The following is a 13,802-nucleotide window of genomic DNA, read 5'->3' as shown; positions in this document are numbered from 1 at the left end:
GAAAACCATACCAACCGTGCCGTTACAGTTAGCTAGCTAGTGCCCTCTCGTCAGGAGCAGGAGGATGTGTAGGGGCCGGGTTAACGAATCACAAGGCATGATCATTACTGCTAACAAACAGAGAACATCGCGGTGCCGTGCCGTGCCTTTACTGGTCGCTCATGATTCAGCGAGCAGGCACGAATCTGTCCCGATAACATTTCCTAAAGCCTTGGTATGATACCCCTCTGATCTGCGAGTGCGAGTGTCTATATGGGCCGGCCAGGAAGTCAAGCCCTGCTTCCTCTTTCTTGCAAGAATCCTATTCTGTCTGGAGACCCAGAAGGAGCTAATGAAGGCTGCTGCATGCTTTGGACAGGATGATTCGGGAGGAAAAGATCTGTTAGGTAAAGAGGAATCGGGTAATCAGGGCTTAATCATGGGTCACCCATCAATTCGGGCAACCCGGAAAGGGGGTTTGATGGATTAGGGGGACACAAGAGATTAATTACTGGTGACATGCTGATTATCAATGTGCTACTATTTTTTCTTTTGAGCAAACTCTTGAGGTGCTCTGCTTTTCATTCTATAGTAGAAACTAGAAAGCAATGGTTGTATTTACAAGAAAAACAGGAAAAAAGAGCTATGTGTAAGACAAAAGAAGGAGATTGCTTTTTCATTATAGTAGAAAGCAATGTGCTACTGTTACAACTCTGAATGCCGGCTCTGGTTTGTCTTATTGTTCTTGGCTGGTTCCGGCAACTGGTACGTGGTGGTAGGGCAAATTGCGGATTGAATAGCTTAGCTTTGGGCGCAGGTTCCTCTTTGTTTAGACGCAAGCGATCTTTCTTTACAAAATGCGCGCGGATTCTGTCGTCGGGCAATAGAATTAAGAAATATCCACGTGGAGCTCGTTAAGTTTCGCCCCTACGCTAAAGGCTAAAAACTATTGTTGTGCTGTGCAAGTCTTACCTGTATTTTTTCCTTCATTTTTCTCTCTTTCTTTATTTCTCTTGTAACGCCATACTGTTTGATAATGGTTTATGTGTTCTGCATGATTAGACCACTAACCTGTATTCAGTGAGCCACTAATCCTGCATGCAGCTCATGATCAGAGACGCATCTAGTTTAAGCTAGGAGCAAAGCGCCACACCTCTGGTGGTATCTGATATGCATGCACCTGAGATCTGCACCATCGATGTTGGATTGGATCTCTGATCGCCTATTTTAGTTTCCCGTTCCGTCCCGTCCCGTTTAAGAATTGGATCCACTTTTTAGCACCAAATACTCATTCACTTGTTTAGACCCCTAACTAAAGGTACCCGGCACTGGCTGGCTGACGACTCCCAGGCACTAAAAAACAGCTCACTGCGAGAAGGAGCTAAATTAAACTAGTAAAGTATCATGAAGGCATGATTAAAGCCAATGCAACTGGGAGGAGGAGCTAAACTAATAAAGTATCGTTGCAACGTCCAAAAGATTAAAAGAGAGTCGCATATGGAGTGCCATCTTCAGCAAAACAGAAATGCGTATGCTAGTCTAGGACCAACAACTGGGTACAGGACAGCATGCTGGACAGGGGAGATACGAATATGAGCATGATCGCGGAAACAAAAGCTGTTCGACCGCAACCGTACTTAATTCCAAAGATAGGTAGATAATGCAGAGCCATCGTGCACATGCAGAGAGAAAATGTTTAGTTAATCAGGGCCAAGCCACCAAATGATCCTCCAGACTGTTGGTAAGTGTGGCATGAGGTTGCTGGCCCGGTGGCCCCTTGCCAGCTATATCAAAATAGGGCACAAGAATTTCATCCTCCGATCCCTGTCAGATATTATGATCTATGCTAATAATTGTTGATCGCCTGGCGTCCGTAGATCTATCTGGTTGAATTTTGCGCGATCTTAGCCGATCTTGCTAGAGTAGACATGGCAGATTCGATCGCACATTCTATTTTTCAAGAGAATTATTGTTCAGACAAATAATAGCACTGGACGAGCGCGACTGAAATATAAAAGGACTGCCATTGGAGGTCGCCGGTAAACTCGATGCAAATCTAAAGTTCTAAACACTTCCGTCAACCGCCGCGGCCTGGGCTGCGCGCGGTCGTCGCCGTTCGCCGGAGCTGGCACTCCACACACGGACTCGCCACCGAACTCCACCACACCTTATCTCGCCGATAAACAAATCAACCGGGGCACTGTTTGTTACCAGCAATCCGATCTCTTCGTGCTCTCCTGCATGGGCAGTTAGGATTGAGCGCGCACGATCTGGCCCTTTTGGATCAGCAATGGCCACTAGGAAATAAATGGTTTAGGAGAGCAGCAGTGATGCCTGAGATTTGGCCAGGAGCTATTGGCCTAGAAAGTGATCGAGCGGCTAAAGACAGACGAAGCAGCGTAGGGTGGTGGTTAGCTCGCTCCAAGCTTTCCTATCGAGAACAGGGCCGTCTCGCTCTTGGAGTGTAGTTTATGCTCGCTTGCATGGCGCATGGCGATGGCATGATTGCAACAGTGGCCAGTAGGATACGGGCCTACGTTTCTTTTTTCTTTTTTAGCGGCTGGCTGGTGTGGGGGCGGGGGACCTCTGAAGAATGGGATATGCCGAGATGCACACGTCCGCGAGTGTATCTCGGTTGTCTTATTGACAGTGCGTGCGTGCAAGGCTTCTTGTGGAGTGCCATCTTGGGATCGACAAGCAAGGGTGGGTCTGGTCTCTGAATTGAAAATTCTTACCCAGCTACATGGGTTTCAGAATTCAGACGGCTCAGATGTGACAGAACGGCGACAAAGGGAGTGAAGAAGATGTAAAAGTGGAACCAGAAAGCCAGCAGCAACTGTCGCAACGCCCGCATTCCTCTGGACCATGCAGATCACGCTCACACAGTCACACATCACTAGATGGGACCTGCAGCACATCACAATTCACAGATGCTTCTGAAGATTGGGCACCGCGCATGCATGGTAATTCCCAGCGCGCGACAATGCACCAAGACCCTCACGGCATCACCATCATCCAGGACCAACCCCGGAGCATAGTCCGCACACCACGCTACTGCCTCCTACGCTTGCACTGGTGATCGAGTGGCTGGTGACCCATGCCCTTGCGCAACAAGTCCCAGCCCTATCTTTTCTAGACGTGATACCAACCTACAAACAGCCTTGGAATCCTGGCGTAGCAGCATGCGTCCTGTCCCCATAGTCCCCAAAAGCTTTGGTTGTACCAATAGAATAACAGTACGGCATATTGTACCAATGAAATTCTCTCATCCTGCACACATCATCGTCTTCCACCAGCCATGGACGGTACTGTGCTGTCATTGCTTGGCTCTTGTTGGCACTGTTATCCCCAAAAACCTAAGCCAACTTGCTTCTTCTTCGTTGCTGCCTACGCTTTGACAGTGGCATAGCGCACACTGCTCATCAACAAACTCATGGCCCATGGCAATTGGCATCACCGCTGTGCACGCTAGCTGTGTTGCCGATGCTCGATGGTATTTTTGCACCTGAAGTTTCACATGAATCCACAACATATGTTATATCTACTCCCTCCGTTTCAAAATAAGAACTATGAATCTAAACATATTTCTAAATTCATAGTTTTTACTACGCACCTAAACATATGTTATATCTAAATATATAGCAAACATTATAAATCTAGAAAAGCTAAAACGATCTATATTTTGGGATGGAGAGAGTAGAACTTTTAGCAAGTTTTCGTTGGAGGAATTTGCAAAGTTTCCAGGATTTATGGCGTTCCATTTCTTCTGAGCGCTTCCAGATTTTAGCAATTGTTTGCTCGTTTACAGTAGGCACGGGCCAAGTAGTACAAGCCGAATATTGAACAGAGACAAAAATAAAATTCTAACGAGAAGCCTTTCATATCTTTTGCATTCGGAAACAGATGTACATAAATGTCAGTACTATGAATGGCCAAGCCCTGGAATCTTGATCACGAGCTGGAACAAGTTAACTACTGAAATTTACTGGGTTGTTACATATGTGCGAACCAATTAGCATCACAGTTGACGCAGGAACAGATCGAATTACTGCTCGGTTACTCCAGCATGCTGATCATCGGCAACTCTATCTAACTTCACATTGAATGCTTGCCGAGTTCCGCCCTCTTGACGTCAGTGCTCCCACAGCAGCAACGGCTCGTCCCAGGACAAATCATAGCAACAAGGCGTCGACGTTGGCGGCAACGCTAACTCGAACCCGAACTCGAGCAGAACGTCGGGCAGATCGAGGAGCGCGAGATCCAGGACGAGGCCATCCGCCTGCACCGGATGCTCAATCGACGGCGCGGCCTTCTCTTCGCCTCCGGCATTGCCAGCGTCGTGGACGGGTGAGGCGGATGCGGCCGGCTCTTCGTCCTCGTCACTGCCGGCGGCGCCGCCGTGGCTAGAATCGCTAGGCGCGGCGGGCGCCACGCTCTCCATCGCGGCCGCGAGCGCCGCCGCGGCGCGGACGTCCTCGGGCGCCGCGGAGGCCGCGCGGGGCAGCTCGTGGGACATCTCCGGGAAGTTGAGGTGCGCGGCGCGGCCCTTGATGGCGAGCGCGGCGACGTCGTGCGCGCGCGCGGCCATCTCGGGGGTGTCGAAGGTGCCGAGCCAGATGCGCGACTTCTTGCGGGGCTCCCGGATCTCGGACACCCACTTGCCCCACGCCCGCATGCGCACGCCGCGGTACGCCGGGTGCTTCAGCTCCCGGCGCGGCCGCTTCCGGCTGCTCGCCGCGCTGGCGGCGCCGGAGTCGTCCAGAGACGCCAACGACGCAGCGGGGGAGCCGGGGCCCGAGCCGCCGCCGGAGCTGCTGCAGGTGGTGGAGGCGTCGGACACCGGGGACAGCGCTCGCTCTTCTTCCATTACCGATGAACACCGTGCGCGGCTCGCAGTCTCAAGCAAGCTCATGTGACGAGTGATGACTTTGTTACGAGCTCCGAGTGAGAGTGAGCGAGCTATATACTTGCGGAAAGGGATTAACAAATTAGCTTCGTGGAAGTGGGGAGTGCCATGGGTATAGTAGTTGTTTTGCTTTCCCGAAAGAAATGTGATTGGTATGCAGATATGATTAGAAGAATGGGGCAAGGTGGAGTGTTAAAACGCGCTTTGCTCCAAGGCCATGCATTACTGCGGCAGTGAGCTGTAACAACCCTTGGATAGTCAACCTGATGAACCCACTGCCCTGGGTATTGGGTCTCAAGCTCCGGACCAATAAGGCTAATCATAATAGGGGTTTCGTGGCGAATTTTATGACATTAATTACCATGACACATCAGCATTTTTGATGATGTGGTACCGATTTAATGAGGGAAGAGAAGGAACCAGTTTCATCCCCACGATACTCTGCTAGCTCGTTTCCAAGATGTTGGAAATGGCGTGAAACGATCACTGTGACCGCCGTTGTTTCATGGAGGATCCTGTGCGCCAATAGATCAACTAGTATTTAATTACATTGGTTAGCTTTGGAAACAGTGAAATAAAATTCTCCATGGAAACATAGTGTTTCATTCATCCCCAAGCTGACGTGGTATTCTTGGAAACAGGATATGAACCTCCTTTGTGATTAGCCTAACTAAAAATGATTTGCTTGCAAGACGACCATTTCCAGCTAGCAACTAGGACAGATCTGACAAATAACGACTATGTGTAGTTTCTTTTTGAATTGGAGGCGTAATTAATTCTCATGTTCAGTTACTTGCCCCTTTATGATCTTCAACGAAACTAGCGAAGCCGGCAGTGACAGATGGTCCTGCTGCAGGCGGGGTCAACGTGTCAGTGGCATATATAATTTGATTATACGTATTCTGCTCTATCGTGAGGGATGATGGCCAAATGGGCCGGGTTTGATGGGCCGTACGGGACACGACACTAAAAAATACTACACAACACGGTCCAGCACGATGGACATAGTGCCAGTGCTAGCAGCCACGACCGTAGTGTCGTGCGTGAGTCGAAATCCCAGCACGCAGTGCCGGCACAGGCACGACACGACTAATGGACCGACATGATTTGGCCTGTTAAAAGCCCATTATCTGCATAATACTTCCACTCCAAATCCTGATCTTCAGTGCTCCCCTCGCTGGCTCCCTCCAACCAGTCTCCGCCCTCTTTCTTCTCTCTCGTGTCTTCCCGCGAGCCCGGTAACACCCTACCACCCCTCCACTCCCCTCGCCCTTTCCTCGACACCGCCGCGCCCCTCCGCTCCCCTCGCCCCTCACCATTTTCTCATCACCGCCGCACCCCTCCGCCCTCGCGGCCGCTGCCTCGGCCTCGCCGTTCGGGCTCCCGCCGCCACGGCCTTCCCACGAGGGGCGCGGCCTCGTCCCGGCTCCCGTTGCTGGCGCTGGCCTCCGCCGGCCTCCTCGCGCCCACCGCTAGCTCTGCCACCACCATGGGTTTGGGCCGGCACAGCCACGCCGGGTCGACCGTGCCATCGTGCCGGCACGGCACGACACGATTAGCTATCCATGCCTAATTATGTCGTACCCAATCGTGTCGTGCCTGGGTGTGTCCGTACCGTGTCGTGTTGGGCCGCATGTTTGGCTATCTGTAGTCATGCGATAGTTTGACAACTCTAAATGCTCAACAAAACCAAGAAATAAAGAAGTTGAGAGACACTAAAAACTCCACCGAGTGCTAATAGACTGGGTGAACCGGCTGGTTGATTTCCCAAACCAAGTGCTCTGGTTTATTGGAGGATCCAGAAGGTGCTCCGGCAAATGGGTTTTGGTTTGGTTTGAGTGCCTTTTCTTCTGAGTCTATGGCTAGTTCGGAAAAAAAAGGGATGGTTAGTTTTTTAAAACCGAACAATCCGCTCTAAGATGAATTTAAGGGTAAGTACATTAAAGTCGTCTCATAGACGGTCTCGTATATTGACATATATTTTTGAGATGACTTAACAGACAACATGTACAATGGATTATCTTTTTTATTATCTCGTAGTAGTACCATATCCCTTAATTTGTAAAATGAAAAAAGAAGTATCATGTAGGACAACAATAACCCGTACAATGGTATGGAAGCGGTCTCGTAGTCCTTACTTTTAGCTTATGAGACGGTTATTTCATGAAACAACCACCTTATTCTCTCTCCTCCCCTCGACATCATCAAAAATTCTACGTGAAACTGCACGAGACAATTCATGAGACCGCTTATATGTACCAATATACTTTCCCTAAGAGCACTATGAGACTGTTACGTGTACCAATATATTTTCCCTAAGAGCACTGTAAAACCAGGTGTGGTAGAGCTCTCTAAAACCTTTCTTTGCAAGGATTGGGATTTGTCTAAAATCTTTAGAGTTGCGTTGAAACAGTCGATTATTGCGAGCATAAGAGAGCTATTCCATTCTTGAGCACTTGATGATAGTTGGAAGCGTAAGAGTGAGAAAAAAAAGGATTGAACTGAGGTAGAAAACGGTTTAGCGTTATTCAACACATTGCTTATTTTATAGTCCAATTCATTATAATAAAAATGGTCAAACCAGGGTTCAAGAAGTCAACGACAGTCCTATAACTACCAACTAGTAAGATGCTTCTTTGCAATTTCGACTGGAAAGACAGTCCAACGTGGGTCGCCTTTGTCACGAGGCATGCAACCACTTTACGTGAGGCTCAAATATTCTCATCGGCAGGGGAAGAGAAAAAAAGAAAGAAAGAACATTAACCCTAACTTTGGGTGAAGCCGGTCAAAATGGGTTGACTCGTTCAGGTTGAGTCCCAGCTCCATCAGTTGAACACTTGAACTTGTAGCAAGCGGGAAGCTTACATCAACAGTTCGATCGTGCGCAGGATCCCTTCAGGATGCAGCAGTGTGCAGGTAGCATTGGCTGCAACTTGCTGCAGGTAGCGAGCTGAAGTACTACCAGCCAGGACTTGTGTGGACAGCTCGTACCACGAGACCGCGACCTACTAGCGGCACTTAATTAGGCTCGTGCAGCGATTAAAAATGCCCCGAATCTTGCACCCATAGATCCTGAAGATTTGGATCTTGCTCGCTAGTACAAGCAGGCCGGCTTGCAATAACGCAAACTGCAATATTCTTACCGATGGAAAGCATTGCAAAGTAGTAGAGTACATGATGCATCATATAAGTATATAACTAATTATGTAGAAGCTCGATGCATGTGATTAGGAGTAAAAGGCAATTCGATCATGACGTAACCCCCACATTGCTCCCCACTCTCAGCATATGTAGAAGCGTCCTTAGTCCACACTTAGTCCATTTTTTTAATTACACAGTATAACTCAGACACTTACAAAGCATCTTCGAAGACTGAACATACACTCATCCTTATGAACGTACGTACTTAAACCCTACCTCTATGAACATTTTCGATGACTGAGCCGGCAAATTCTCAAGATTGACGAAGTTATAGCAGTCATCTTGGTGTCGACGGGAACATCGCCCTACCACTGAACGCCATTAAATTTTAGAAAATTCGCTCTTATGAAGAGTTGAAATCAGGATCTAAGATACTACTGAGACTCTCGTACCCACTAGGTTACGGACCACTGGGCTAGGGGCCCGCACTTTAGTCCACATTCTTCCGAGTTAATTACAAATAATAAATAATACTGTAATCACGAGCGCAGAACAACGAAGTACACTGTAGCTAGCTGGAGGCCGGGATTCCCTGACCAGATCCCGTATTTTGAGATACCCGTATCGCCATTAAACGCAAGGTAGCTAGCTCCCACGGGTATAGAAAAAAAAAATAAAAGGAAAACCAGAAGGCGCTCGACATGAATACATGTATCCCAGCTCACCGATCGGCGACCTGCTGGAGCCAAAAAAAAAAGAAGGCCCTCATGGGGCTCGCGGCCTCGTGACTCGCACATAAACAAACCCCCACCATCGCCCTTGTTTAATCCCATCAAAAGCGTAGTACCATCAGTGCTTAAGCTCTTTTGCTAAAGCTGCCTCTAGCTAGCTAAAGCCCCTAGGCCCTAGTAGCCTCACATGAACACTTGAATAGAACCCTAAAGAAACCCCCTCATGGCCTCATGTGCCTCGCCTCACTAAACTATCGCGTCCCCGAGCTTAAACTAAGACCAGCACGAGTTAAGTAGAGTAACCGGTCGATCATGCGATCGAGCGCAGGACGAAAGCGTACTCGGACAAGTGTACAAGCCGTAACAGTCTGAAAGCTCGCCTTGCCAGGTAGCAGTAGCACCTAGCATCTTGTACTGACGACTGATCGAGCACGGTGGTTGGCGCGTCGACCCCATGGCCGCGCCAGGCCCCATGCCGCGGCGTTGCTGCTGACTTGCCGCTGGTATTTTCGCATCGAATGAATTGGTGCCGAAAGCTACGCGTCGCGCCGGGCAACGTAACAGCACGGGCACCGGCCGATCCAATGCCAGCGCGAGGGCCGGCCGTGCCCTGCTCCCGCAGTAGTGGAACGACCCCGGCACAGAGGCCGCGGCCGGTGTCCTGCTCCAAAGCCGCCTGATCTCTGCACTGTGCGGTGCGTCCAGACTACAGGCTACCGCGCACGCCACTGTACGTGCTGGGGTCGAGGCCGGCCGGGGTCCGCAGCGGCCATGTATATACCGGCGTGTCGCGGTCCACGTTTCCACGCGGGGGTGCGCGGGTTGTTTGCCTGATTCCGATCGGCCGATCGGTCGATCGGGCCTCCGATCCCTTTTCCGGCCATACATCCAGATCGCGCCGCGCGACAAAAGCGGCCCGGATAACTACGTGTCACCCCTTCTTTAAACGTGCACTCTTTGTTCTCCGGCCATGACAAAATTAACTAAAAATAAAAAGGAAATTAAAGTAAATGTGCTCGCTCGCTTTACATCCTGTGTGCTTTTCCATACGGATTATTGGCCCATGCTAAAGCTAATGAAAGAGGTTGAGAGATGAGACGGGGATTTCTTGCATGGGCAAGATAATCTTTTAAATCACCGGGCCATTACATGCACGCAGGCATCATAAAAACCATGCATTATTAGTAGGTCGGAAAAGATGATAAACCAAAGCACCAAACATACTCTAATAAGGATCTATCGATCAGGCGATGCTCGTGAAGTCGTGAGCTCATTAGATCAGATGTCTGCGAGCTAGGGTGCACTGCTTCTCCTGTAGATCGAGCCACACAGCAGATTCTAGCTAGCTAGACAGGCAGTGCAGCGGCCAATTAGGTGCGTGACGCTGGTCCAAGCCAGAATGATTTGCAGCTACTACCGGCTAGCTTAATGACGCGCCATTGCGCAATTGATCGCCGGCGAACGGCACGGGTACGTCTCACCTACCGTGAATGCCGCCGGGCCAGCTGATTCGTTCGTTCGTCTCCGATCGCCCAAATCAGACAGGGACGGGCGGCGGGGCCCCCGGCAGTCGCCGGCCGGCCGGACGTGGGGCACAAAACTCCATGGGCGACGGATATTCTGAGCTGCGGCTCTTGAATCTCAAGGAATTGGTGGCGCATTCTCCTCACGATGAAAACGTTGGTGTGAATTGAAAGTTGTTGGCTTCTGCCCTTTCACCTTGACATCATTCGCATGCTTAGCTACGGTCGAGCTTAATCTCGAGCGCTATATTACATACTTCCTTCGTTCCAAAATGTAAATCGTTTTAGCAAATTAAGATACATAGTTTTTACTATGCATCTAAATAATCATTGTGTTTAGATACGTAGAAAAAAATATGCATCTAGATTTGCCAAAACGATATAAAATTTGGAACGGAGTGAGTAGTTTATAAATTGATGTGGATCCTACAGCTCGTGTGCCTTTTCTCAAATTAAAATTAACATGTTTTATAAATTCTATATCTTGACCACTACTTGTTTATTTGGAAATATTTGTAGAATGTAATAAGCATGAGTTATGCTATTGTAAAAAAAAAACTCAAGACAAAGCGACATATATTTTATTGTCATATTTGCACAATCTAAATGTGTGAAAAGAAGTTATTCGATAGTTAAACTTCTCATATGCTGGGCAAATCTGGTCGGAGCGAAATATCAAGTATCTATGACCGAAGAAATTACCAGTACCGGTGATCATGAGAGGTGCCATGTTCAGTAAAAAGGAGGGATTAGTAAAAGATTGATGACCAGTGCATTTTTACGGATCGGAGCATTACCTTTTAACTTAGAACGTTGTTTAGTCAAAGATTATAGTTACCTACGAGTAACCAACGTGTCCGGAGTAGTGGAATCATTGGCAAGCCTAGAGCCAATGGACAAGCTAGCTGGTATATAGATTATCATACTAGCTAAAATGCGCCAATAATCTAACTAGCTTTATATTCTGATGTTGACAGATAACATTTTATGAATATTGAGAGCAATCATACAAAATTACTCAGAAAGATACTTCCACTTACTAATAATCAAATGTGAATGCTATACACATGTTGTTAAGGCCGATATATCAGGATACTTATTCTTACTAGAGGGGAATAACTAGTTGCAAGCTAACAACTCCGATCATGATCCACCAGGGTTGAAACAATCATGTTTCCTAACACACCTATTAGACTTCGGTTGATTGAAATATAGGGGTATTTCAATCGATGTTGTTTCTTTTTCAATATGCACTATACCACAGCCCTAAAATACCGTCGGATGTGAGTCGATAAAACTAGAAGATTACCGATGACCAGTTGGTCGGTAGGCTGTGGAGGTTCGAGTTACTAGGGTTTTTATGAGGATCTCAGCTCCACCGGAGTCCGAGAGGGAGGTTTTAGGGGGTAGGCCTGGCAGTGATGATCACTTGAGGACACGGTGGCGAGTTAGCGAGAGTCGTAAGTCATGGACAATGGAGGATGCTCTGATGGGAAGCCGAACAAGACAAGGTCGATGTTTTTTTTTTTGGGGGGGGGGGGGTTGAGAAAAGGAAGAAACACCGGTGTTAGAGGAAGACACAGATGTAGAAATCGTTGTTGCAACCGATGGTTGACATTGATCAACTGAAATTAAGTCATCCATTTTGAAAGGTGTGAAAACCCCCTTACATAAACACATAAATGAACACAAAACGCCAACACAGTATGTATTTATGCTCTCATACAATCTATTACGCTTAAAACAACGTTGAAGCCGTAGACAACGCAAGGACGAATCACATTTTCGACATTACAATACGGAGTCCGTACTATCGAAAGAAGGCAGGCACTCAGCACTTAGTGTTATCGCTTCTGTTGAAGTGACACATATCAACACTCCCAAATTATTCTTCTTTCGCCAATCATTTACATGGCAAACCACTGTTTCACCGCACCCTACCATGACTCGCCATCCGGAGATCACAGCGACCCCACAAGCGCCCACGGCCGTGCGCCTCCACCTCGAGCGTGGCCCGGCCATGCTATTGTTACCTTTTTTTCTCTGTGCACAGTGCACGCGAAGCAAAACCACGTGGTGTCGGTCGTCTGTTGCAGCCAACCACCGCCGGTGCCACCGGACGCCGGACGGAACGGGCTAGTCCGGCTGCACCGGCGCGGCGGCGTCCATCCAGCACTGATCGTCGTCGTCGGCCCACAGAAGCGGCTCGTGCAGGCTGTCGCCGTCGTACTCCTCCGCCGCCGCGGGAGCCGCCGCCCAGATGGGCGACCAGAGGCCGTCGCTCAGGTCCAGCAGAAGGTCGGGCAGGTCGAACAGCACGTTCTCCTCGGTGTGGCCGGCCGCGGCCTCCACCGAACTGGCAGCCGATGACGACGACGTCTCGGCGGCAGGGGAGGACTCGCATTGCTCCACGTCAGCGGTGATTGCTGCTGCTGCTGCCTTGGCGGCCGTGGCCACCTTCTCCGAACTGGCAGCTGACGACGATGACGTCTCGTCGGCATGGGAGGAGACGCATTGCTCTACGTCCGCGGCGGCGGCTGCCATGGCGGCCGCGGCCTGGATGTCAGCGGGGGCCGTGGACGCCGGCCGCGGGAGCTCGTGCGCGAGGTGCGGGAAGTTAAGGTGCGCGGCGCGGCCCTTGATGGCGAGCGCGGCCACGTCGTGGGCGCGCGCCGCCATCTCCGCGGTGGGGAACGTGCCGAGCCAGATGCGCGACTTCTTCCGGGGCTCCCGGATCTCGGACACCCACTTCCCCCAGACCCGCATGCGCACGCCGCGGAACGTCGGGTGCCTGGTGCCGGCGCTCCCCCTCTTGCGCCTGCCAGCGCCGCCGCCGCTGCCTTCCTCGTCCACGGCAGCTTCCGGCGCGCGGCGGCCACCGGGAGCAGCAGGCGGGGACGTGGCCCTCTTCCGCTTCACGTGCTTGTGTTGCCTGCCGTTCGTGGACGGCAGCTCCTGCGCGCCGTTGATGACGCACGAGCCGGCGCCGGAGTCGCCGTCGGAGGAGGAAGACGTGGTGGGCCCATGGATCGCGTCCGCCTCCATGGCTCTGAGAGCTGCTGGGCCGTGGAGGGGGTTGTGCGCGGAGGGGAACGCTTCCGGTTGCCGGGTATAAATAGCTCAAGCTTGTGTTCGTGCGTGCTGCACTGCAGCGGCTAAACGCCACCCCCAACTGCAGCCAGCAACCGGGTGGCGCCAAAGTTAGTGAGTCTGTCACTGTGTAGGCTCAAGAGTTAGTTCGGACTTCCTGATCTCAAAAAAAAAATAGAAATAAAAATAAAAAAAATCGTGATGCATTCCGTCCCTGCAACTCTTATGGTATTTGCAAGTTGGTTTCGCCTGTGCAGGCAGCCTGATGGCGTGCGTTGGTCAGAAGTGTAATGAATTGCATCGTAGACCACTCGCCACTTGGGCAGAAGATTCCGGCGACTCATACTAATGATGAGCCTCTGTCCAGACGGTTTTCTCCTGTTTAATTTCTTGAGCCCTGCAAGGTTGGAGAGGCAGTCGTCGACCGCCCGT

The 13,802-nt window shown here is 50.2% G+C and overlaps 2 protein-coding genes across 2 annotated transcripts; both read right to left on the bottom strand.

The window, feature by feature from the left end:
* Positions 1-3,835: 3,835 nt before the first annotated feature.
* LOC112873376 (ethylene-responsive transcription factor ERF043-like) lies at positions 3,836-5,126 on the bottom strand. The gene has a single exon (XM_025936345.1). The coding sequence runs from the start codon at positions 4,889-4,891 to the stop codon at positions 4,112-4,114; it is 780 nt and encodes a 259-aa protein (XP_025792130.1). The 5' UTR covers positions 4,892-5,126; the 3' UTR covers positions 3,836-4,111.
* A 7,016-nt stretch (positions 5,127-12,142) lies between these two features.
* Positions 12,143-13,343, bottom strand: LOC112890059 (ethylene-responsive transcription factor ERF038-like). Its single transcript, XM_025956895.1, has one exon. The coding sequence runs from the start codon at positions 13,323-13,325 to the stop codon at positions 12,417-12,419; it is 909 nt and encodes a 302-aa protein (XP_025812680.1). The 5' UTR covers positions 13,326-13,343; the 3' UTR covers positions 12,143-12,416.
* Between the last annotated feature and the right edge of the window lie 459 nt (positions 13,344-13,802).

The sequence above is a fragment of the Panicum hallii genome, chromosome 1, assembly GCF_002211085.1.
Source record: "Panicum hallii strain FIL2 chromosome 1, PHallii_v3.1, whole genome shotgun sequence".
NCBI classification, from domain to species: Eukaryota; Viridiplantae; Streptophyta; class Magnoliopsida; order Poales; family Poaceae; genus Panicum; species Panicum hallii.
This window is presented reverse-complemented; position numbering and strand designations above follow the sequence as displayed.

Excerpts from the sequence above, each read along its gene's own strand:
- LOC112873376 (XM_025936345.1), bottom strand. The coding sequence starts at position 4,891 with ATGAGCTTGCTTGAGACTGCGAGCCGCGCACGGTGTTCATCGGTAATG.
- LOC112890059 (XM_025956895.1), bottom strand. The coding sequence starts at position 13,325 with ATGGAGGCGGACGCGATCCATGGGCCCACCACGTCTTCCTCCTCCGAC.